Source organism: Stegostoma tigrinum, chromosome 42 (genome assembly GCF_030684315.1).
Source record: "Stegostoma tigrinum isolate sSteTig4 chromosome 42, sSteTig4.hap1, whole genome shotgun sequence".
NCBI lineage: Eukaryota > Metazoa > Chordata > Chondrichthyes > Orectolobiformes > Stegostomatidae > Stegostoma > Stegostoma tigrinum.
The window spans coordinates 9,637,492-9,663,449 of NC_081395.1; the positions used below are offsets into that span (position 1 = coordinate 9,637,492).

The 25,958-nt window shown below is 49.0% G+C and overlaps 1 protein-coding gene across 2 annotated transcripts in view; it reads left to right on the forward strand.

Annotated features, from left to right (window-relative positions):
• Nucleotides 1-514: 514 nt before the first annotated feature.
• Nucleotides 515-25,958, forward strand: part of LOC125449256 (neurexin-2-like) — a 1,112,849-nt gene continuing 1,087,405 nt past the window's right edge. For both annotated transcript variants that reach the window (XM_059641436.1, XM_059641437.1), the window contains exon 1: nucleotides 515-1,290. In XM_059641436.1, the coding sequence (XP_059497419.1) occupies nucleotides 573-1,290 (718 nt within the window). In that variant the 5' untranslated portion in view covers nucleotides 515-572. The remainder of the gene's footprint in view (nucleotides 1,291-25,958) is intronic.

The following is a 25,958-nucleotide window of genomic DNA, read 5'->3' on the forward strand; positions in this document are numbered from 1 at the left end:
CGACCCCGCCCCCCCCCAACCCCAACCCCCAGGAAAGACAGGCCACTCTCGGCTAGGAGCCTCGTATCCGTGACGGCAGCGCCCAAGAGCCGAACGGACAAGACCCCATCCCCTCCCCACCCAAAAATAAAAGTCAACCAATCCCACGCCTCTGAGGGGCTGACCGCCTGACACCTCCCAAGGTCGAGGAGGGGTGGTTGGGGTCCCAGGGGTGGGAAAGGTGGGGGGGGGGTGGATTGCAGGTGGTTGGGGAGGAAAGGCTGCTCAGGTCAGAGGGAGTGCAGGCTGGTGAACTGGGTGGGTGGGGAAGGTGGCACCAACAGCCCTGCCTTCCTCCACCGCGCGGGCTGTTGGGACAGGAGTCGAGGCGTGGGGCAGGGGGCAGTAAAGGCTCCTCCTGCGGCCATTGGGTGTTGGGGGTGGGGCAGCTCCCCAACAGCAGCAGCAGCAGGGGTCGCTTGAACTGGGTGGGGGAAGGGTGGGTTAAAGCTCGAGGCGCGCGGGCACACACGCACATTCCCGCCCAACCGACCGCGCGAGCTGCCAGTGCGCGAACCCCGCGAGGGTCCAGGATGGCGGCCGTCAGGGTGACGCTGCCGCAGCTGGGCGCCCTGTTGGCTCTGGCGTGCGGGCTGGCAGGGCGGATCGCGGCCCTGGAGTTCGGAGGCGCGGCGGGGCAGTGGGCTCGCTACGCGCGGTGGGGGGAGGCGGGCTCCCAGGGCGAGTTGAGCTTCAGCCTGAGGACCAACGCTTCCCGGGCGCTCCTGGCGTACCTGGACGACGGCGGTTACTGCGACTTCCTCGAGCTGATGATCGTCGAGGGGAGGCTGCGCCTGCGCTTCACCATCTTCTGTGTGGAGCCCGCCAGTTTCCGCACCGAGACCCGCGTGGACGACAACCGCTGGCACATGGTGCTGCTCACGCGCAACTACCGGGAGACCACGCTGGCGGTGGACTCGGAGGTGAAGACGGCCGCGGTGCGCTCCAAGCGCCGGGACATGACAGTGGCCAGCGACCTGTTCGTGGGTGGGATCCCGCCGGACGTGCGCCTGTCCAGCCTCACCTCCAGCACCGTCAAGTACGAGGTGCCCTTCCGAGGCCTCATCGCCAACCTCAAGGTGGGCGGCACGCCCCCGGCGCTGCTGGGAAGCCAGGGGCTGCAGAACGACCCGGAATTTCTGTGCTCTGGGCACAATCCGTGCCTGAACGGAGGCGTCTGCTCCGTGCTGAACGGGAAGGCGGTGTGCGACTGCTCGGAGACCGGCTACCAGGGGCGTCTGTGCGATGAAGGTAGGATCCTTCTCCACCCCCCCAACCCCCATGTTCTTCTCTTCCACGCGGGAGTAACGGTAAAGCTGGATAGCACTCTGGGAAAAGCTTTTCGAAAAGCTTTCCGCCAGGGTAACAGAATGAGACCCTGACTCCGTCGAACCATGTCGCTGTGGAAGCAGGTCACTCAGCCCGTCGAATCTGCATTGACCCTCCGAAAAACTAGGCACATTCCCCTAATCCATCCCTGCATTTCCCGCGGATAACCCGCACATCCCTGGGCACTACGAGACAATTTAGCACGGCCAATCCACCCTAACCCTCACATCCCTGGACACTATGGGACAATTTAGCACGGCCAATCCACCCTAACCCTCACATCCCTGGACACTATGGGACAATTTAGCACGGCCAATCCACCCTAACCCGCACATCCCTGGGCACTATGGGACAATTTAGCACGGCCAGTCCACCCGAACCCGCACATCCCTGGGCACTATGGGACAATTTAGCACGGCCAATCCACCCTAACCTGCACATCCCTGGGCACTATGGGACAATTTAGCACGGCCAATCCACCCTAACCTGCACATCCCTGGGCACTGTGGGACAATTTAGCACGGCCAATCCACCCTAACCCGCACATCCCTCGATACTATGGGACAATTTAGCACAGCCAATCCCCCCACTAACCTGCACATCCCTGGGCACTATGGGACAATTTAGCACGGCTAATCGACCCTAACCTGCGCATCCCTGGGCACTATGGGACAATTTAGCATGACCAATCCACCCTAACCTGCACATCCCTGGGCACTATGGGACAATTTAGCACGGCCAATCCACCCTAACCCGCACATCCCTGGGCACTCTGGGTCAATTTAGCACGGCCAAGCCCCCCCCTAACCTGCACATCCCTGGGAACAATGGGACAGTTTAGCACGGCCAATCCACCCTAACCCGCACATCCCTGGGCACTATGGAGCAATTTAGCTCGGCCAAGCCCCCCCCTAACCTGCACATCCCTGGGATCAATGGGACAGTTTAGCACGGCTAATCGACCCTAACCTGCGCACCTTTGGACTGTGGGATGAAACCAGAGCACCCGGACAAATCCCCTTGCAGACATGGGGAGAATGTGCAAATTCCACACAGACAGTTGCCTGAGGGTGGATTCGAACCCGGGTCCCTGGTTCTGTGAGGCCGCGGTGCTAGCCTCCAAGCACCAAAAGTAACAGAGTCACACACTGAAACTGCCCAGAGTGATACCCAGTGACACTATGCTGTAGATGCTTGGAAAGTGCTCCGTAAGGCAGTCTGAGGTGCTCTGACGTTGTGTTTCGTACGCCACCTTTTCTCCTTAACCGTGGATGTTATGTCAAAAATGTTTATAAAGAATGTCTCAGCCCAGGTGCCTCTGAATGATGAATAGACTGTTGACGGAGAGGACATTCACCTGTGGAAGCCTATTGAATGCTGAGGGTACGATGTAAAATTGGGCAAACTTAGATGCGAGATGTTGGAAAGGGGAGTGGAACATTTTTGCTGGGTGGATCCTTCCAGTGGCTGACGTTCAGACAGATGATATACTCATGGAAATAACTCAAAGTCAGTGTGCAGAGACAGAAAACATTTGGAAGTGCAAATGACCTCTATCTCAAGAAAACTGGAACAGTGGAATGAGATTTTAAGTTGTTCACTCATGGGATGTGGGTGCCTCTGGCTAGGCCAGAATTTATTACCTATCCCTAATTAGCCAGAGAATAGTTAAGCACATCGCTGTGGGTCTGGAGTCACATTGTAGGCCCAGACCAGGTATAAATGGCAGTTTCTTCTCTAAAGAGCCGGGTGGGGTTTCTTTCTCCCAACGATTGACAATGGATTCAAAGTCATCATTAGATTCTTAATTCCAGATATTTTATTGAATTCAAATTCTACTGTCTGCCGTGGTGGGTCCTCAGAACATTACATGAGTTTCTGGGTTGATGGCCTAGCCATGGTACTACTAGGCCGTCACTTCTCTGCAGCATTCCAAATTGAACGACACCGAAGTTCTGTATAATCGTAGTAGGACTTGCAGTAGAGTGGTGTTATCGGTAGATTGTTAGTCCAGGGAGCACAGCAATGAACTGGGGCCACGTTAGAGTTAGGGTAAATGCTGTGTGAGATGGTGGAACTGGGATTCAATTAAAAATGTGGAATTAAGAGTTTAATGGAAGACCATGATCCAAATATCGATTGTCAGAAAAATAATAAACATGGTTCACTAATGCCCCTTCAGGGGGAAGGGGAAATCTGCCGTCCTTCCCGGGTTTGGGCCGACACGTGACTCCAGACCCTGCAGCAACGAGGTTGACTCCTAACTGCCCCTCTGAGCAATGAGGGTTTGGGGGCAATTACTGGTGGCCTAGCCAGAGAAGCCAATATGCTAAAAGAGTACAAAAAAATTCCCCAGAAACCGCAAGGAACCAAGGATGCTGTAAACTGAAAACAAGAACAGAAGTTGCTGGAAAAGCTCAGCAAGTCTGGCAGCACCTGTGCAGAAAAATCACAGGAAACATTTCAGGTTGAAAGGGTCACCGCATTCAAGAGGTTAACTCTGATGTTCTGTCCACAGATGCTGAGCTTTCCCAGCGACTTCTATTTCTCTCTGTGAAAAAGATTGAAGGATAGCAGATGTGAGATGGGCCAATGAGCTTGCTTCCGTGTTGCATTGTGTCTGTGAATGTTTGAAGATCAGGGGAGTGGTGGTGGGGTGGGGTGTGATGAGGGGAAGGGGAAGTCAGGTGCACAAACGATGACAGTGGAGAGCTGCTACAGGTCAGGCAGCGTTTTGGGGTAGGAAGAGATGTCAGGTAATGCTTCAGGTAAAGAAAGACTTTCTGTGGCTGCCAATTCTGCCCGACTTACTTGACAGAGCAATCCTGACATCCCCTGCTTATTTCGCGGAGATGTCAGTCCTCTGCCATTGCATCATTCAGTCTTTGCCATGGGTTGTGTGCAAGACATTGATCAGTATAGAGGCATGGTCTGCGTTCCTGTCTGCATCTTCCCTGCAGACAACTCCCCAGGAGTTTTGTAGTGGGCATATCTTCAGGCTGTTTGCTGTGTGAGCGGGGTGGGGGGATGGGAGGTTAGCGTTGGAGGTGTGTGAGGCATTCTGCTCTTGAACAAGCATATCAAAATCAAATCTGATTAGCGTAGCTCATGATTAAACATGCTTCTCCCCTCCAAAATAAAACCGCAGGCAAATGAGACTCTCGCTGTGCCGAAAACGCAACATGACTGAGGGGAGGGAGAGAGTCAGCAACATTCTGTACCTCAAGCAGTGCTGATTTTTACCTCTTCTCTGTCAGGGCATTTCTCTTCCTGCCCGATATTAAAGACCAGAGCAAACTCCTTCAAAATATATTGAGAAGATGTCAGACCTCAACAGTTAAAATATAGATAAAATAAAAATAAAGCAGTTAGCTTAACTGCAAGTCTATCACAATGCTTAACAAAATAATAGATATAATAACTGCTGCGAATCAACTGTTCTAAGGAAGTAACATCCTACAAACACACCCTTGGCAAAGGCAAATTCAGTAAAATAGGTTGTCTCAAGGGCAATTCTCTAGGTAAGGAGGAAAGAGGAAACTCAGAGAGAGAGAGAGAGAGAGAGAGAGTGAGAGAGAAGGACCGAGACAGATTCATTTATTTGTCACGCACTAATTACAGGAATACTGTACAGTGAAAAGTGTACAAGGATGCCATTCACTGGCAATAACTTGGTTACTAAAACGAGAATTAAAAGATTTTAACAGAGCTAATAGGTAAGCAAGAGAAAACAAACAAATCCAGGCCTCAGAGTTCTAAGTCCCACCTCTGTAATGGTGCAGGAGCCACTCCAATTGCTGAGAAACCCAGGAGACAGTCGCCACACAAAAGGCCTGGTCTCACCATCGCTGCCTCACCGGTCCATGCTTTTGCATCACCACCCACCCCCCCACCCATCATTGGCTCACAGGCCTGTGCTGTAGCTCCCGCCCCCGTCACTGCCTCACCAGCCCGCGCTATTGTCCCCATCCACCATCCCTGTCACTGCCATACCGACCCGGGCTCTCTCCCACCTTCCACCCCATCACTGCCTCGCGGCCTGGGATCTCACTCACCCCCCCACCCCGTCCCTGCCTCACCGGCCTGCGCTCTGGCCCACCCCTCCATCTCTGTCACTGCCTCAATGGCCCAGGCTGTCTCCCACCTTCCGCCCCTGTCACTGCATCCCTGGCCTGGGCTCTCGCCCTCGCACCGTCACTGCCTCCCTGGACCGTGTTCTTGCCCCGTTCCCCCGGCACTGCTCTCGCCCTGCTGTCGCCACAGAACACAGCCGTCATGTTCAGTTCTCGCCACATGGCTCCCGGCCATGAACCGATTCCTTTGAAAGTGCCGATAGGGTGTTGGGAGGATGGAATTACTGCAGAGAAGAGAGAGAAGAAGAGAGAAAGAACAAGAAAAAGAAAGGGAACTCTGAATGGAGTGACTTACCGTGCCGAGAGAGAGAGACAGAGAGGGAGCGAGAGAGAGGAGAGGGGAAAAAGTGAGAGAGAGGGAGGCAGGGAAAGTGAGAGAGAGAGAGAGAGAGAGAGAGAGAGAGAGACGGAGAGAGTGAGAGAGATGGAGAGCAAGATTGTGAGAAACGAGAGTGAGAGTGAACGAGGGATGCAGAGAGAGAGTGTGTGTGTGTGTGTGTGTGTGTGTGTGTGTGTGTGTGTGTGTGTGTGTGTGTGTGTGTGTGTGTGTGTATGAATGAGAGAGAAAAAGAGACAGCGAGGGAGACAGAGAGAGGGGGGGATAAAAGAGAGAGAGTGAGAGAAGGAAACTCCAGTGTTTTGCTGTAGCAGGGACAGATGTAGAGCAGCTTCCAAACCCCAGGAACTAGTCAAAGCGCCAGGCCGCAGTGGTTGTTGTAGGCCAGGGAGCTATTGTGTCTTCTCCCACTGGATGGAGAGGAAGAGATGGTGTGGAAATGGCACTGGGCTGGTAACCCAGAGCCTCAGTGAGTTGCTGCAGTGCATCTGGTAGATTGTACAAACGGCTGCGACTGAGCGTCGGTGGGTGGAGGGAGTGGGATGTTTGTGGATGTGGTGCCAATCAAACGGGGGCTGCTTTGTCCTGGATGGTGTTGAGCTTCTTGAGTGTTGTTGGGTCGTCCCTTATCCAGGGGCGAATGGGGCATATTGTCTCATACTCTTGCCTTGGGCCTTGTAGATGGTGGACAGGCTTTGCAGGGTGTCAGGAGGTGAATTACTTGCTGCAGGATTCCCAACCTCTGACCCACTGTTGTAGCCGCTGTGTTTATGTGGTAAGTCTAGTTGTGTTTCTGGTCAATAGTAACCCTCAGGATGTTGATAGTGGGGGATTCAGTGATGGTAACACCATTGAATGTCAAAGGGGCGATAGTTAGATTCAATGATGGGAACGTCATTGAATGTCAAGGGGGTGATGGTTAGATTATTTCTTATTGGAGATGGTTGTGGCATCTGTGTGGCATGAATGTTACTCGCCACATCCCTGACATACTGAGGAGGCGGAGAAAAGGCTGAAATCAGGAGGTCATTTAGGAAAAGATCTTTGTACCGGAACACCGGATGTTTAACATAGACAGTGATTATATCTGAAGGCGTAAATTCAGTCCACAGAATTGGAAGTAGAATGTGATTTTGAGCAGGATAATAGTGTGGGCTGCTCTATGTGATGAATGTAACAGCAAAGTGAACTCTCCATTCACCAGCGTACAATGAGCCCTTCACTTTAGGTTAAGTATCTCAGTGAATTGCTTGCCAACACTTCCTCAGACCTGTTGGAATGTGGGAGCAAAGACAGTGACTGGAGGACAGGGAATATGCAGGGAAACACTATCCAGCGGCCGGACAGTCAATTACTTACAGCTCAACGCCAAATAGTGGTGAATTTTTGGTACTCAAAAGACGGTGGAAGCTGCATCCTGAAAGCTGTTTGTTGGCAGAGATTGGTCGATTCCTAGTAAGCATTGAATTGTTGGCCATGGGGGCTGATGGGAATCTGGAGCAATCAAAATGATCGTGATCTTATTAGAGCAGGCTCGAAGGGTAGAGGGTGACGAGAGGGAAGAGATTTCAAGGTGAACAGCAAAACAACTAGGAGAGGAATCCTCTGACATAGCAGGGGTTCTCTGATTTGGAATGTGATAGGGAGATAGGTTGGGTCAAAGCCTTCATGAACTTTTGTGGATGCACCATAGAAAGCATTCTGTCCTGATGCATCACAGTTTGGGATGGAAACTGCTTGCTCAGGACCGTAAGGAATTACAGAGAGTCGTGAACACAGCCAAAGCCATCAGACAAACCAACATCCTATCCATTCGTTAGGTTTGTTTTTTCAGAGATCCTCATGGACTTCATGCAAGAACAAGGCACTGACCTGGTTTGTTAACCCATTAAGATCTCACATTGACTCCGTCTACACTTCCCCCCTGCCTTGGGAAGGCAGCCAACATCATCAAAGACCCCTCCCACCCCAGTTATAATCTCTTCCAACCTCTTCCATCAGGCAGAAGATACAAAAACTTAAACACACAGACCAACAGATTCAAGAACAGCGTCTTCCTCGATGTTAAAGTAGACTTCTGAATGGACCTCTCAAATTTTAAATGTAATGTTGGTCTTGCTGTTTGCACATCTTCTCTGCAGCTGTAACATTGTATTCCTCATTCTGTCCTGTTACCCTAATGCACTTTGTATTCACTAATGTCCTTCAGGGAAGAAAACCGTCATCCTTACCTGGTCTGTCCTACACGTGACTCCAGACTCACAGTGACCTGGTTGACTGTCAACTGCCTTCTGGGGATTTAGGGATAGGCAGTAAATGCTGCCTAAAAAGTGATGCCTTCATCCTGTGAGTGAACAAATCTGCCCGTACTGCACACACAACAGAGCTTTTCACTGTGTCTGGGTGCATGTGACAATGACAAATCAAATCAAACTACTCAAAGCAAAAAGTTTCCTTGGATAAAGCTACGACTAGGAAGAGTTCCCCAATGCCATATGGTTTCCAGATGGGATACTCCAAACTGTTAAGTTCCCGTGTAAGGAGGAAATGAGATAGCTCCACCTGCCTCTTTCACTTCAGTTGGGGAATACTGCTAGCCGAACAGTTCATTTTTTTTCGAGATTCTTGGTTTGGTGAGTTGATGGAAGTATCTGATGCCCCTCTTTGAAAGTTTGCAGCACCCCGAAGTTTGGAAGATCGTCCTTTTGTCAGTTTCTTGGCTAGGTGACCTCCAGCGCTCAAGAGTGAGAGCACTTCTTTACCTGCAACAACTGGGTGACCAGGAGTCACTCATTTGAGTTGTACGTTTCCAGGGCACTGGCATTTGAAAGCAGACTTGTAGCCATGAGAACATTCAGCCCCACTAGTACTCCCCAGCTGAGTTGAAGGTGGCTTGTCCCCACAAAAGTATGTCTTACTTTGAGGGCAGGGGGTAGTCAGTGCCTTATTATCACTGTAGTTGTAAGATATCCCAGGTCTTTAGATTTTACATCCCTCGCTACCATATGGAAATTTCCCAAATTAAAAGCCCTTAGTTATTTTGTCTCTCTAACAGTCAGAAAGTTATATGAGATGTAAACATACCCTTTGGTCCAACCAGTCCATGCCAACCAAAATCCTAAACTGATCTAGTCCCGCCTGCCTACGCTTGGCAAAGACAAAAACACAGTTTGGAGTCAAGAGCTCAAAACGGCCGTAGCGTTTTGGGGCTCTGGCCGATCATTGTAGCAATATGGTGGAGTGGGACCAACTGAATTGCTTTTCAGGAGGAAAAGCAGAGACACAATGGGTTGAATGACCTGCCCCCACCCGCACCACACACTTCTCAGCTGCACTAATTTAGATCACGTGCTAAATAATGAGTTCCCCGTCTCGGAGGACAGCTGAAGATTGGGAGGTGTGTTCGGAAGGGGTTGGGCCCCTCTTTCGATCAATCACTTTCACTTCCTCCAACCTCACCACCACCTCCAACTCCACCCAAGCCCAGGAAGCTACAAGCAGTAGGCTTGCGCCTTGTGCTTCCTAAATATCCAGCCCCTTGCTGCCCTCTCATCTTAAACACCCTCAAAGAAGGCAGTAATTGCCCACTCAGTTGGCACTGGGGTAGAAAGATTCATTCTTCAGGGGCATTCAGTGTCACCCGTTGACTGTCTTCCCGCATTAATTAACTGAGAGATTCTTCTTAAAAGCCGACACAGTCTCTCCCTCTCCTTCTCCTTCTCCTTCTCCCTCTCCTTCTCCCTCTCCCTCTCCCTCTCCCTCTCCCTCTCCCTCTCCCTCTCCCTCTCCCTCTCCCTCTCCCTCTCCCTCTTCCTCTCCCTCTTCCTCTCCCTCTTCCTCTCCCTCTCCCTCTCCCTCTCCCTCTCCCCCTCCCTCTCCCTCTCCCCCCCCTCTCCTTCTCCCTCTGCCTCTCCCTCTGCCTCTGCCTCTGCCTCTCCCTCTCCCTCTCCCTCTCCCTCTCTCTCTGTCTCTCTCTCTCTGTACTGGAAATTGAGAGCTTAAGGTCGATTGGAAGTTAATTGCTGTTGGTGGCGAAGTGATGCAGATTGGTAGATGCTATCATGTCTTGGCTCCAAGTCAGAAGAAGGCAGCCATGTCACATGATGCACCTGATGTCTGCTGGCTTGTGTTAATCCTTTCCTTCTCATTCTCTCTCTCTCTCTCTCTCTCTCTCTCTGTCTCTCTGTCCTGCGTGCATGGTGTTCCATCACGATGTACCTCCTGTAGTCAAGGTCAGTCAAACTGTGCCTGCCCGTGGACAATAGTGCCAGACTCTGCCCATGTACACATCCAGTGTGTACCCTTCATCATCCTCACCACCTCTTGCTCTGTCCTGTTCCCCTGTGCACCCATTCCCAGCTCCACTTTGGCACTCCCATTTCCCTCTTTACTCTATGTCCATAGCTCCCGCCCCCCTCCATTCCCCATTCCCTGATTCCTGCTTCACACCCCCACTCCCTGCTTTGCTGTGTGTCCGTGTCTCCTGCTGTCCCCACCCGCATTCCCTGTTGTCCCATTCCTGCTTCATCCTCTGATTCTGAGCTCACCTATCCCAATCCCCATTCCATCCTGTATACATCCCTCTGCTCCCCTATTCCCAGCTTCACTCCCCCATTCCCAGATCCACCCTGTATCTATCTCTCCTCCTCCATTCCCAGGCCCACTCCCCCATTCCCAACTGCACCCTGTATCAATTTCTCCTGGCCTTGCATTCCCAGATCCACTCCATATCTATCTGGCCTGCTTCTTCACACATTCACTGTATTCCCAACCACTTCCTCCCACTTGCCCCTTGACTCGGTGCCCTCCCTCCCTCATTCTGTCTGCTCAAGAACTCCCTGGTACTCCTCCCTCACACTCCTTTTGCCTCCCTCCTCCCACTTGCTCGCTCACTCCCTCACTCCTGGCAATGTGGTTGGATTGGAGAGAGGGAGTGGGGCAGTGAGCAACTTGAGTTCATTTGGATCATTTGGAAAAGACTCAACCATTCCACTGTTCTCCCAGCTGATATTCCATATCCTACCCTATGTTAACCTGAACACAACCCAATCTCTGCTGCTCACCCCCCTATCTCCACTTCAAATCCAAACTGGCCATCCTGCCCAATTATTGATCCTACATCTAGTGCTCACTGACCCATATTGAATCTCAATCTAGCAAAGGCTACCTCAGTTTTGAAATTCCGATCCCTTTGCAGCTTCAACTCTTTCCTGCAGATATAACTCTGACATTCTCGCACTCTCCCAATTCTTGCCGCTTAAATTTTACCACATTCCATCATTGTCCTCGGCTGCCTGGGGCTCTGAGTTCTGAAGTTCCCTCAATAAACTTCTCTGCACCTTTCTCTCACTCTCTCTCTCTCACTCTCTCTCTCTGTCTATGTGTCTGTATACCTCGAACTGTGACCCAATCCCAAGTTACACCCGTGACCCAAACCCAAATCCTGACTGACCCTCCTCCTTGTCGTTGCCCTCCCGTAATTCCTCCTGATCACTCATTACAAACCCCTTGTCTGGGGACTTCCCCCCAAATGGTTTCCGCCCGTCCACTGGGATGGAAGGGTAGGGAGAGGGGCAGAAAGTCCTCCCTTGGTGTGAGTTATCCAGCTCAGTATGATCCAGCTTGAAGTCCCTGTCATGGATGGAAGACCAATTGCCAGATCTGCATTGGGCTGTCTCTCCTACTCACTGGAGCGTGGTCTTGATATTTTGAGGATAGCCGCTCTCCTGTTTCCCCTAGCACTTAGCTCCTGGGCCCTTATCTGTTTCCTGCCTCTGGTAATTTCTGGACTCAGTGATTCTGTTGTAACATAGTTGGAGTTGTTGGCAAGATGTTCACTGAATGGATTTCACCTCTTAAGGACTGGCAAGGTTGGCATTGATGATATAACTACTCTCCTGTTTATTGAGGTCTAATCATACCTGGGCGCTCCTCCCAGATAGATCCCAGCCTCGTAGTCCAGACCGGCCCAGAAGCAACCATTTCTGGGCTGGGTTCTTCAGCAGATTGATGAGTGTGCTGGCACCTTAGTGCACTTTTTGCCTCGGGGCTTGCTAGAATCTCTTCAAAAGAGCTTTGCCAACTTGTGAGGTTTGAAGCTAAAGCAACAAGTCATTTGCTGTAGATAACAAAGTGTGGGGCTGGATGAACACTGCAGGCCAAGCAGCATCTCAGGAGCACAAAAGCTGACGTTTCGGGCCTTGGTCAGGCTCTGAAGAAGTGCGTAAGAACCAAATATGGGCCGTTCGGCCCATCGAGATTACTCTGTTCTGGACGCCACATCCTGAGAGAGAAAAATGTTCCTTTATTTCCATTTACAATGGGAACCCTCTTATTTTCAAGCAGTGACCCCTTTGTTCTAGATTCTCCCACAAGATGGAAACATCTTCTCCACGTTGCATCCAATCAAAACGCCCTCATTTACAATCCAATCAAGTCACCTATGATTCTTCAAAGCTTCAGCCCAGCCTGTTCTAGCCTTTCCTCATAAGGCAATTTGCTCATTCAAGGTGCTAGTCTGGTAAATCTTATTTGAACTGCTTCCAACACACTAATATCCTTCTGTAAGCAGAGTGACCAGTTCTGTACACAGTACTCCAGGTGTGGTCTCACCAATGTACTGTATAACTGAAGCATAACCTCCCTAATTCTTGCATACTTAGAATCCCTACAGCCATTCAACCCATCAACGCCACAACAAATCCCTGAACAGTATCCCATCGAGACCCACCCCCTGTCCTGTCCTCACTAATCCTCGTGGTTAACACAACTTATCCTTATGCCCCGTGTCACCATGGGATAATTTAAAATGGCCAGCCCACCCTAACCTGCACATCTTTGGATTGTGGGAGAAACCAGAGTGCCCAAAGGGCACTAATGTGGACACGGATGGACAGACACAGGTGCGCACACACATTTGTGAAAACCCTGCACAGAGAGTTGCCGGGCTGGGGAGTTGGAATTGCGCTCAGTTCCCTGGTGCTGTGAGGCAGCAGCACTAAGCACAGAACCACCCCGCCACTCCAATAAGAGGGGGTCAAAAAATACTGGCTCAGCCAGTAAGGTCCACACAGTGACTAAAATAACCTTGATAAATAGCACATTTATTTCATATTTCTGAAGGGAACAATTGCATTCAGTAATCTGCAAGTGGTCTGATTGCAGTGAGATCATGTTGTCTGGGTTAAGTGATCGCCAGTTAATGTTCCCATTTAAATTGTTTTGTTTCGGTAGATTAATTGTTGCAAACAAATACCTGGTATTAAATTACAGATGCTATGTGCTGTTTGAACTACACATTGTCGTGGGTGGATTTCTCTCTAATGGTGGAGGCACCTGGTTTAAGAGTCAAACAGACAAAACTCTTTGCCCTCTGCTCAGAGTTTTAACAGGATAATGCAGGGCGTGCTTGCTCTCTCTATTAATTTGTAAAGACTGGTGGGGTTTCTTTGATTTAACTGTGGCATGTCAGTGCAACGTGCATTTCAGAGGAGGGTGGTGTGAGGGGTGTTGCGATTTCGATACCACTGAGTGTAAGTGGCAGTTCTCTGAGGTCAGATCTTCAGGAATGGGGCAACTAGGCAGTGTGGGCTCGATCATCCTCATTCACCTCCTCCCTGTGTTGGTTGCCCAGTTGCTGCTGGGAGCGACTTGCTTAGAGCGACGTTGGAGGCTATTTAAGTCCAACCACCACTGCTGAGGTCAGGTCAGCACCAAAGAATCCCGACAGTGTGCAAGCAGGCCATTCAACCCATCGAGGTGTCATTGCTCTTCTCTGAAGAACAACCCACCCAGACCGAGCCCCTTATCCCCCTCAGCTCTATCCATGTAACCCTACATTCCCCGTGGCTAACCCACCCTAACCTGCACGTCCCTAAGCACTATGGGACAATTTAGCACGGCCAATCCACCCTAACCTGTACATCCCTGGGCACTATGGGACAATTTAGCACGGCCAATCCACCCTAACCTGCACATCCCTGGGCACTATGGGACAATTTAGCACGGTCAATCCACCCTCACCTGCACATCCCTGGGCACTATGGGACAATTTAGCACGGCCAATCCACCCTAACCTGCACATCCCTGGGCACTATGGGACAATTTAGCGTGGCCAATTCACCCTAACCTTCTTTCTAGATGTCCCCTCAAGAGGAAACATTCTCCCCACATCCACACCCCCTCAAGATCTTATATAAACTCATACAGTATGGGAACAAACCCTTCAGTTCTGGATGTGAGTTTGCTCGCTGAGCTGGAAGGTTAGTTTTCAGACGTTTCATCACCATTCTAGGTAACATCATCAGTGAGCCTCCGACGAAGCGCTGGTGTTATGTCCCGCTTTCTATTTATCTGGTTAGGTTTCCTTGGGTTGGTGATGTCATTTCCTGCGTTGGTGATGTTATTTCCTGTTCTTTTTCTCAGAGGATGGTAGATTGTCTCCAAATCAATGTGTTTGTTGATGGAATTCTGGTTGGAATGCCATGCTTCTAGGAATTCTCGTGCGTGTCTCTGTTTGGCTTGCCCTAGGATGGATGTGTTGTCCCAATCAAAGTGGTGTCCTTCCTTATCTGTATGTAAGGATACTAGTGATAGTGGATCATGTCGTTTTGTGGCTAGTTGATGTTCATGTATCCTGGTGGCTAGCTTCCTGCCAGTTTGTCCAATGTAGTGTTTGTCACAGTTCTTGCAAGGTATTTTGTAGATGACACTCATTTTATTAGTTGTCTGTATAGGGTCTAACCCTCCAGTCCAACTTTTCCATGTGGACTAGGATTCCGAAACTAAACTAGTCCCATTTACCTGCGTTTGGCCCTTAGCCTTCTAAACCTTTGCAATCCATGTACCTGTCCAAATATGTTTTAAATGCTGTAACTGTACCCACATCCGCCACTTCCTCAGGCAGTTCATTCCACGCACGTACCACCCTCTGAGTGAAAAAGTTGCCCATTAGTTCTACTTTAAATCTTATCCATCTCACCCCTTTCAATCAGGTCACCGCTGAGACTTCTAAATTATGGTGGTTAAATGTTTGTTGTCTAGCCTTTCCCTAGTAAGGCAAATCAGGGCAGGACGTGTACACTTAATTGTAAGATCCTAGGGAGTGTTGCCGAACTAAGAGACCTTGGAACGCAGGTTCCCAGTTCCTTGAAAGTGGAGTTGCCAGTAGAAAGGGTAATGAAGAAGGTGTTTGGGACACTGGCCTTTGTTGGTCAGTGCACTAGGTATTGGAGTTAGGAGGTCTTATAGCGGCTGTACAGGATATTGGTTAGGGCCACTTTTGGAATACTGCGTATAATCCTGGTCTCCCTGCTATTAGAGGATGTTGTGAAACTTGAAAGGTTTCAGAAAAGATTTACAGGAATGTTGCCAGGATTGGAGCGTTTGAGCTACAGGGAGAGGCTGAAGAGGCTGGGGCTATTTTCCCTGGAGCATCAGAGGCTGAGGGGGTGACCTTATAGAGGTTTATAAAATCATGAGGGATATGGATAGGGTGAATAGACAAGGTCTTTTTCCCCAGGTTAAGGGATTCCAAAATTAGAGGGGCACAGGTTTAAAATGAGAAGGAAAAGATTTATAACTGACCTAAAGGGGCAACTTTTCATGCCCCTTATCTCTGACCTCCCTGCATACCCGCTCACCCCTCTAAATTTCCATCCCTCTTGGCCATCAAGAATCCATTTATCTTTGTCTTTAAAATATTTAAAGATATTTCCTAAAAACCGAAAGAACGGCATATGCTGTAAATCAGCAACAACAACAGAAATTGCAGGAAAAGCTCAGCAGATCCGGCAGCGTCTGTGAAGGAAAAAAAACAGAGTTAACGTTTCGGGTCACTTCCTCAGGACACAAAGATTCTTAGCTTTGAGGGAAGGAATTCCAAAAGCTCGCAGCCCTCTGAGACTGGATGGCGAGTGTATGGAATGAGCCTCCTGAGGAAGGGGTGGAGGCTGGTACAATGACTGCATTTAAAAGGCATTTGGGTGGGCACATGGATAGGAACGGTTTAGAGAGATAGGGGCCAAACACAGGCAAATGGGAGTAGATTAATTTAGGATATCTGGTTGGCATGGATGAGTTGGAGCGAAGGGGTCTGTTTCTGTGCTGTGGAATTCTTTGATAAGGCAATCCATTTATTCCAGATAAAGTTTTTATGGACTGTTTCCAATGCTTTAACATCCTTCGGTATAAATGGTGTACACAGGCCTCTAAATGCTCTTGAGGATTTCAAGTGAGTGCTGATAAGCTCGAAACTGTTCAGTGAGCCAGTGTGAACACTATACACTGCTTGCCCTTGATATGTCAGTCCATCGTGGCAGCAGAATGAGAAAGTGGCACTTCACCCAAAACAGGTTTAGGGCCTGTTGACAAGGCAGCTTTCAGATCTGACACAAAAGAGCAGCCTCCATGCTGACTACTAGCCGTTGTCCACATTGGGCATGCTCCTTAGACAATTCAGCTTCAGTGTAGCTCCCTTCCGTCCTCAAGGCTCTTCCGTTGGGAGACAATTCCCAGGGCAAGGGCTGACAATCGTGCCCCAATCAGAAGCCAGGGAATGGCAGAGCCAACATTAGCAAGGCTGTTTCCTCACCATCAATGCCCCCCACCAGCTCCCACAAACCCCACCCCCACCCCTCACCAACCCCTACCTCACCACCGCCAGGAATAGGAGGATCCTGAGGGCCAGACTCATTTAATTTCCGCTTGTGAGGAGGGGGCTTAGGGTTAAGGGTAGGGTTAGATTTAGGGTCAGGGATATGCTGTAGGGTTAGGATTAGAGGCTAGCATTTGGATTACCTGTAGGGTTTAGGGTTAGGGGTTAAGGTTAGAGATTATGTTAGTGTTGGGGTGAGGGTCTGGTTTAGGATTAGGATTAGGTCTTGTGTTAACGTTAGGGTAAGGAATAGTTAGGGTTCGGGTTAGGTTTAGAATTAGGACTAGGGCAAGATCTAGGGTTAGAGTTAAGGGTGGGGTTAAGCTTAGGTTTACGGTTAGGGCAAGGATTAGTGGTTCGGGTATGGGTTAGGGCTAAGGGTTAGGGTTAAGGCTTACGGTTAAGGATTAGGGTTATGGTTAGGCGTTAGGTTTAGGAGCGAGGCTAGGATAAGGTCGATGGTTAGGGTTAAGGGTAAAGTTTGGGTTGGAGTTAGGGTCAGGGCTAGGGTTAAGGTTAACTTTAGGGTTAGATAATAGGGTTAAGGTTAGGGTTAGGATTAGGGTTTTGGCTAGTGTTAGGGTTCGGGTTAGGATTAGGGTTTTGGCTAGTGTTAGGGTTTGGGTTAGGATTCGGGTTAGGGATAGTATCAAAGTTAGAGTTAAGATCAGGGTCAGAAGTTGGCCATTCAGCACATCAAGACTACTCCACCATTTGATTGTGGTTGTGGCTGGCTTGACAGTCCTCAGCTTGACTTTCCGGCCTCACTTTTTTCAACCCTTGATTGCCCTTGCTGATTTAAAAACCTGTCTGTCTCAGCCTTGAGCATTCTTATTGACCCAGCTTCAACATTCCTCTGCGATAGGGTTAGGGTTAGATTTAGGGTTCGGGTTACAGTTAGGGTCAGAGTCAGGTTTAGGATTAGGGAGAGGCCCAACCTGCTCAACCACTACCCTTGAGACATTTCCTTCAGATTTGGGATCTGCCTCATGAATCTTCTACATTTACACAGTCTATTTAAAGTGATAATGTTTCTTGAAGCACTTCAAAGTTGGCTCAGAAAATGCTGTCTACACAAGGCAAGTCCACTTTAGGTGTTCATTGATAGCGTTGACGATTTTTCCTTTGTGGGATTATGAATTTGTTTAGCACAGAAGGAGGCCTTTCAGCCCATCACTTTGTGCCAGCTCTTTGAAACAGCAATCCATTGTTGGTTCATGATGACAGATTAGGGTACTGCGTCTGCATGGGATGCTCTGCAGAGGGTCAGTGCAGACCCGACGGGCTGAATTGCCTCTCTGCTCTGTTAGGACTCTACAACTCTACAATTCATGTCTTTCCCATAATGCGGCACTCGCAGCTGGACGCAATGTCCCAGCTGAGGTCTAACAGACGTTATCTGCTCTTGGACTCTTTTTCCCAACATCCTCCCCACTCACCATAGACGGAGGTCTACTCCTGCCCTTCTTTCTTCTTCAATGTGCACTTATAAATGCATCAGTCATCGGAAAGAGAGCTTTTTGTTTTGATTCTTTCTCAAGGTTGAATGCCTCAGTCGGGATTTCTCCTAGCTTTCAGAGCTTTAGGCCGGACACCCCTAACCCTTCCACTCAAGTGTATGCTCCAGTCTCCGATACAGAAATAATGCCAGCCTAAATAAAACCATAGAAATCTCTCCTGTTCGCACCCCCCCCCCCCAACCACAATCACCACCACCACCCCCACCAACCGAGCCAGTCAAATCTGCATGGATGAATGAATTATTTTATTTATTCACAGATGAGGGCTGGGCTCGCATTTATTGCCTGTCGTTAATTGCCCAGAGGGCAGTCAACAGTGATCCGCATTGCTGTGGGTCTGGGGTCACATGTAGGCCCAGCCAGGTAAGGATGGCACTCTCCTTCCCTAAAGAACATTAGTGAGAAACATGTTTTTTCCCCAATAATAGGCAACAGTCATCATTAGGCCCTTCATATCAGATTTTCTTTTGTTGAATTCAAATTCTACCATTTGCCGTGGCAGGATTTGAACCAGGGTCGCTGGATTAACAGTCCAGCGATAATACCACTCGGCCATTGCCTTCCCTTTGTTCAGGTGCTCCAGCCCCAGTTCATGTCTAGACAGGATGCTGGTTGTCAGGGCTTTCTCACACATGTGCAGTGCAGTCACCATTTGGCGATGAGGGTGGACTGCCACTTTGAGTCCTGGACAGGCGATGCCAAGATGGCATCATCAGCCTTCTGGGCAGGGCAACAGCACAGTCAACCCTCACTGCCTACAGAGTGAACACCTCCTTCGCAAAGCTCCTGTTGTTTAACACTTTGGCCTCCTGGTCTACTTCTTAGAACGAAACACTTAGGATGTTGAGAAAGGAGGTCGAGGAAAAGATTGTGGACAGAAACGTGATAGGGTTAGCGTCCAGGTTAGACACAAAAATTGCAAGCCCACTGTGACAGCCAGTCTTTGGCTAGTTTGTGCTTTCAAACATGTACCTTTCAAAAATTTGATCTAATTTATTATTGTCAAGTGTATCCCAGTAACAGTGCAAAAGTATTGTTTTGTATGCCATCCAGACAAATCATCCCTTGCATAAGTACATCAGTATAATAGAACAGAATACAGAATATAGCATTACCGCTACAGAGAAGGTGCAGAGAAAGATAACTCTAATATGAGAGGTCTGTTCTTAAGTCTGATAACAGCCGGGAGGAACCAGTTCTTCAGTCTCTTGGTACACGTTTTCACTCTCTCATATCTTCTGCCTTTCGGAAGAGGGTGGAAGTGCATATAATCAGGATGCGAGGCGTCTTTGATTTTGTTGACTGCTGCCTTGATTTGATTTGATTTATTGTTATCACATGTACTGAAGTACAGTGTAAAGTTTTGTTTTGCGTGCAGTATAGGTTATCATAGTGAACAAAGTGCATTAGGGTAATAGAACAGAGCAAGGAATGCAATGTTACCGCTGCAGAGAAGGCGCCTAAAAAGCGAGATCAACATTAAATTTAAAATCTGAGAGGTCCATTCAGAAGTCTAATAATGATGTGGAAGAAGCTGTTCTTGAACCTGTTGGTCCGTGTGTTTAAACTTTTGTATCTTCTGCCCAGTGGAAGAGGTTGGAAGAGATTATAATCAGGGTGGGAGGGGTCTTTGATGATGTTGGCTGCCTTCCTGAGGCAGGGGGAAGTGTAGATGGAGTCAGTGGATGGGAGGTTGGTTTGTGACATGGACTGGGCTGTGTTCACACCCCTCTGTAGTTTCTCACAGTCCTGGGCAGAGCAGTTACCATACTGAGCTGTGATGCATCCAGCTGGGATTCTTTCTATGGTGTATCTATAAACAGTGGTAAGAGGACATGTCAAATTTCCTTAGCCTCCTGAGGATGTACAGGCGTAGCTGTGCTTTCTTGACTGTCGTGTCGATGTGGGTGGACCAGGACAGATTGTTGGTGATATTTGCTCCTAGGAACTTGATGCTGTTGAACATCTCCATCTCAGCACCCTGGATACAGACAGGGGCGAGCTCTCCACTCTACTTCCTCATGTTGATGATCAGCTCCTTCGTTTTGCTACCTGCAACTATCACATCAAAGCGGAAGACACAGGAAATGTTTCATTATCCAATATCTATGGAACCAAGAGTGTGCCAGTTCATCAAGTATTACGGATAATCAAGGGGCCCATGTGATCATCATAAAAACATTCAATAAGTAATGTAGGGGGTGTTCATATCGCTGTCACACTTTATTTACAGCATAATTCCTTTCTATTCATGTTGCCATCCTGATGTAACTGTACCAGCCCCCACCACTCTCTCTGGCAGCTCATTCCATACACGCACCACCCTCTGTGTGAAAAAGTTGCCCCTCAGGTCCCTTTTATATTTTTCCTCCTCTCACCTTAAACCTCTGCCCTCTAGCTTTGGACTCCCTTACCCTGTGGGGAAAAGACTTTGCTGTTCATCCTATCCATGCCCCTCATGATTTTATAATCCTTCGTAAGGTCACCCCCTCAGCCCCCGAAGCTTCAGGGAAATAAGATGCGGGTGCGGTTACAGTGTTTAAATTAAGTAATAATGCAACTTTGCATTGGATAAAACTTGCTGGCAGAGAGCTCCTCACTCACACCTTCAACAGACTAATCAGAGATCGCAGTATTCGAGGAGAAATTGAATCAACTGTTGATATTTCTTGTGGCCGTTCAGTTCAACAACTAGTACATTTACACTGGGGTGAAATTTGAAAGTATACTATAACAATTGGATAGAATAACACACAACTTTGCAGTATTTGAGGTGCACAGTTTTTACCAGTTTATTGAGGTTCCTGGTTCATAAGTTGCCAGTTAAAACAAAGTTTGCTGTGTATTTCAGAAGAACAAACAAATTAAGATTCTACCTCTGCTGTGCTGTGATTTCAGTTCTCGGAGCCAAATTGCTGAGAGCTGTGTTGAAGAGGCGTTGCTGGCAGTCTGATGAAGCTTTGAGGCGTTATTTAGGTGAAAACACAAGCCGTTTTTCTGAAAAGCTGCAAAATTAGCTTTCTCTGTTCCCTCTCCCCTGCTCCAGATCTGATGAGTGTTTGCCCTGTTATGTGCCTTGTCATTGCAACAGTTGTGTGCCCATTTGGCTAGAGAATGCTCTGCCCCACAGTTTCCTGAATGCAGGACAAGGGGATAAGGTCGTCAAGATCTATTTGAGAGCACAGGGGACCTGTTGCAATGGCATTTAATCTGCGGCTAGAGTCTCATTTACTTTATATGTGACTGTGTCACAGAGTTATGCAGCCTGGAAGCCTTTGGTCCAACTCGTCCATGCGATATCCTAAATTAATCGAGTCCTGTTTGCCATTTGGCCCATATCTCTCTAACCCCTTCCTATCCATGTCCCCATCCAGATGCCTTTTAAATGCTGTAACTGTACCAGCCTCCACCACTTCCTCTGGCAGCTCATTCCATACATGCACCACCCTCTGTGTGAAAAAGATGCCCCTTAGGTCCCTTTTAAATCTTTCCCCTCTCACCTTAAACCTATGCTGTCTGGTTTTGGACTCCCGTACCCTGGGGGGAACAAGGTTTTGGCCAGTCATTCTATCCATGCCCCTCATGTGGGTGGGATGATGGCTCAGTGGTTAGTACTGCCGCCTCACAGTGCCAGGGACCCAGGTTTGATTCCACTCTCAGGCAACTGTCTGTGTGGAGTTTGCCCATTCTCCCTGTGTTTGTGTGGGGTTTCCTCTCGGAGCTCTGGTTTCCTCCTAAAGTCCATAGATGTGCACATTAGGTGGATTGTCCATGCTAAATTGCCTGTAGTAGTCAGGGATGTGTAGGTTGGGTGCATTAGCCTTTGGAAATGCCGGGTTTTAGGGATCAGGTAGGGGACAAGTCTGGGTAGGACCCTCTTCTGAGGGTCACTGTGGATGTGTTGGACTGAATGGCCTATTTCCACACTGTAAGAAATGTGTAATTTTATAAACCTTTATTAGTCACCCCTCAGCCTCTGATAGTCAAGGGAAAATAACCCCCCCAGCCTATTCAACCTCTCTCTACAGCTCAAACCCTTTAATCCCAGCAACAACCTTGTGAATCTTTTCTGCACACTTTCAAGTTTCACAACTTCCTTCTTGCAGAGGAGGTGCAAGAGGAGATTTACCACAATTTCATCAGCACTCTAACTCGGTAATCTCAACCCATCAGGATGTTTCCAGGGAAGAGTTGTTCACTTCTGGTTCCAGTTGTCAGAGTGGAGCTGAACAGTCACATGGACTCACTCTTAATGCTAATCTGAAATCTCGCAGGCCTGTTCTGCGTCCTTTTCTGGTCTGCCCGCTATAGGAAAGATATTATTAAGAGGCTGCAGCGAATACAATAAGCATTACGTTGGGGAGGCAACTGATGACCAGGATATAGGAACATCAGCTGGCAGTAAAAAGGCATGACCAATATTCGGTTGTCTCGATAATCACAGACAGTGAGGTCCAGCAGTTCAACTAGGGCAAGAAAACAACAGATACAAGGGAATTTCTGGAAGCCTGGTTCCCAACACTGGACTGTATTAACAAACTCATAGCAACAGCCCCTGTATACAGATCACTGCTAAAACAACAGAGCCAGAAGTGACAAGATCCACGCCAGAGGATCATATAAATTTGGAATGGAGCAGGACACCAACACTTCAATTAGAGGTCGCACTGATGATGTTGCCTAGAAGGGTAACGAAATGTTTGCACAGCGCAGAACAACCAGCTCAGCAAGCTAATGAACAACCACATCCACATCCTGAGCTACAAATTTTTGCGAAGTCCTTAAAAAAATAATCTGGGACCTATCTTGCTGGAGCATGGGAGGGGCATTTAAGTGGCTATTAGATAGGCATATGGCTGATAGTATAAGGTCGAAGTGGGGGTTAGATAGACCTTAGGTTTAGGGTAAAACTTTGGCACAACATCGTGGGCTGAAGGGCCTGTACTGTTCTGCACTGTTCTATGTTCTATGTGATGAGCTCCTCTGGAATGTAGCACCATCCGCCAAATGTATCTCACATTTGGCAAATATCTCTTGTTCTATACAATAGCTCTTGTTCTATAATAATTCTGCAGTTCGCTTCCCTTGTATTCTTTCGATAATTAAGGGCCGAGGGACGGATTAAGATGATACAGATGACAGGTTAGACAGAGGACCTTGATCGGCGCAGGCTTGGAGGGCCGAAGGGCCTGTTCCTGTGCTGTAGGTTTCTTTGTTCTTTGTTGATATGCAGAGAGACAACTTGTTACTACAGTACCCACAACAGTTTTATGCCTTGAGCGTTGCTTGAGCTGATGGTCCTTTGCAAAACTGTCTCTACAGAGATGGAGACCATTGGGCCCATTGTGCCCAGACTGGCTTGATGACCTGGCACCCAGCATTCGCTAGGTGCACCATTTTCATGTCAAGAACCTTGAATCCCGGTCCCTCCCACACTTCCTCAGTGCCAGCCACTGCATCAAGAGTTAATCAATAATAATAGAGGGTCAGTGCCGAGGGAGCACCGCACTGTCGGAGGGTCAGTGCTGAGGGAGCACTGCACTGTCGGAGGGTCAGTGCTGAGGGAGCGGGCACTGTCAGAGGGTCCGTGCTGAGGGAGAGCCCCACTATTGGACGGTCAGTGCTGAGGGAGCGCCCAACTGTGGGAGGGTCAGTGCTGAGGGAGCGGGCACTGTGGGAGGGTCAGTGCTGAGGGCGCGCCGCACTGTGGGAGGGTCAGTGCTGAGGGAGCGGGCACTGTGGGAGGGTCAGTGCTGAGGGAGCGCCACACTGTCGGAGGGTCAGTGCTGAGGGAGCGGGCACTGTGGGAGGGTCAGTGCTGAGCGAGCGGGCACTGTCGGAGGGTCAGTGCTGAGGGAGCGCCGCACTGTCGGAGGGTCAGTGCTGAGGGAGCGCCGCACTGTGGGAGGGTCAGTACTGAGGGAGAACCGCACTGTTGGAATTGCTGAGGGAATTCCTGTATTGCAAAAGAGCACCTTTGATTAAACAGATAGGCAAACCCTGTGGGTTTTGGGACTGTGGAACGAAAACAAACAGAGTGAATCATTCAGAGGGGCAAGAAAATCTGTGGAGAAAGAAGCAGATTGAATATAACCAGCCAATAACAGAAGCAGGCAATTAATTGCTGTGCAGACCGACTGTGTCAGCCTAATGGCTTCAAGCTTTCTGAAGTAACAGTAATTGGGCTTTTTGTTTTTTGATTTGGTGTGTGTTTAAATGCAGCTCTCTCTGACGATAATTATTTCTTCCAGTTTCGTGTCTTGGTGTTTACAGGGCTCCCTGCAGTTTTCTCAACCTTATACCTTTTCTGCTGAATTTAATGATTGAACCGTAAAGGCAAAAACTGGGGGTATTAACAGGAAAGTTCATGAGGTGGAAAATAGGAGCGGGAGTAGGCCATTCGGCCCCTAACATCATGGCTAATCCTCCAACTCAGCCCCCTGTTCCCACTTTCTCCCTTTGAATCCTTTTGCCCTTAGAAATATGTCCAACTCCTCCTTGAAAAATGTTCAATGTTACGGCCTCAACTGCTTTCTGTAGCAGAGGATCCCACAGGCTCCCCACTGTCTGGGTGAAGTCATTTCTCTTCATCTCAGTTTTAAATGGGCTGATCTGTAATCGTTATACTGTCGACCCCCCTACCCCTCCCCCCCCCAAATTCTGAACTTCCTGGCTCATCAGGAACATCCTTCCTTCTTGATCCTGTCTAGTCCTGTTAGAATGTCATCGATTTCTATGAGATTCCCCTCCTCGTTCTTCTAAAATCTCCAGTGAATATAATCCTTTCTCTCCATACATCAGTCCTGCCATCCCAGGAATCAGTCTGGTAAACCTTTGCTGCACTCCCTCCATCGCCAGTACATCCTTTCTCAGATAAGGAGACTGAAACAGGGGCAAAGTTACTGTGAAATTCTTTCAATCTTTCTTCAGGGTGTGTCCCAAGTGCCTGTTCCCTGTCATTTGGTTGTCCATTTGAACATCCCCACTGCTTCTCATCAGCTCCAACAATCATAGAATCCCTACAGCATGGGAGCAGGCCCTTCAGTCCGTTGGGTCCACAATGACCCTCTGAACAGCATCCTGCCCTGACCCACACTGCCCATAGCTAATCCATCTGGGCTGCACATCCTCGGACACTAAGGGGTAATTTACCATGGCCAATCCACCCTAACCTGCACATCTTTGGACTGTGGGAGGAAACTGGAGTACCCGGAGGAAACCCCGGAGACATGGGGAAGTCATAGAACATAGAATCCCTACAGTGTGGAAACAGGTCCTTCGGCCTAACAAGTCCACACTGACCCTCAGAGCATCCCACCCAGACCCATACTCCTATAACCCATCTGAACACTATGGGCAATTTAGCATGGTCGATCCAACTAGCCTGCACATCTTCTGACTGTGGGAGGAAACCAGAGCACTCAGAGGAAACCCCCCACCCCAGACACGGAGAGAATGCACAGACTCCACACAGACAGTCACCTGAGGGTGGAATCGAACCTGGGTCCCTGGCACCGTGAGGCAGCAGCGGTGACCACTCATCCACCATGTCATTGAAATTTGTAGAGCAAACTCTGGGAACTTCACACCTTACTAAAAACACGGGCTGGATGTCTACTGTATTATCTGAACTGACGCTGGGCAGGTACCTTGAGAAGAGATGAGAACGTTGTAGGAGAGCAGGGAGGTGATGTCCAAATTGTACAAGACACTGGTTAGACATCAGCTGGAGTAGTGTCCAGTTGTGGGAGCCACATTAGAGGCAAGATCTGAACAGGTTGGGGAAAGAGAGAGAGAGAGAGTGAGAGTGCAGAAGTGATTTGTTCAAACGGTTCCAGTGATGAGAATCTTCAGGGGCGAGGATGGACTGAAGAATTGGACTGTTTTCCCTTGGAGAGGAGAAGGCCGAGAGAGGGAGATCTGAGAGAGTTTTTCAAAATCATGGA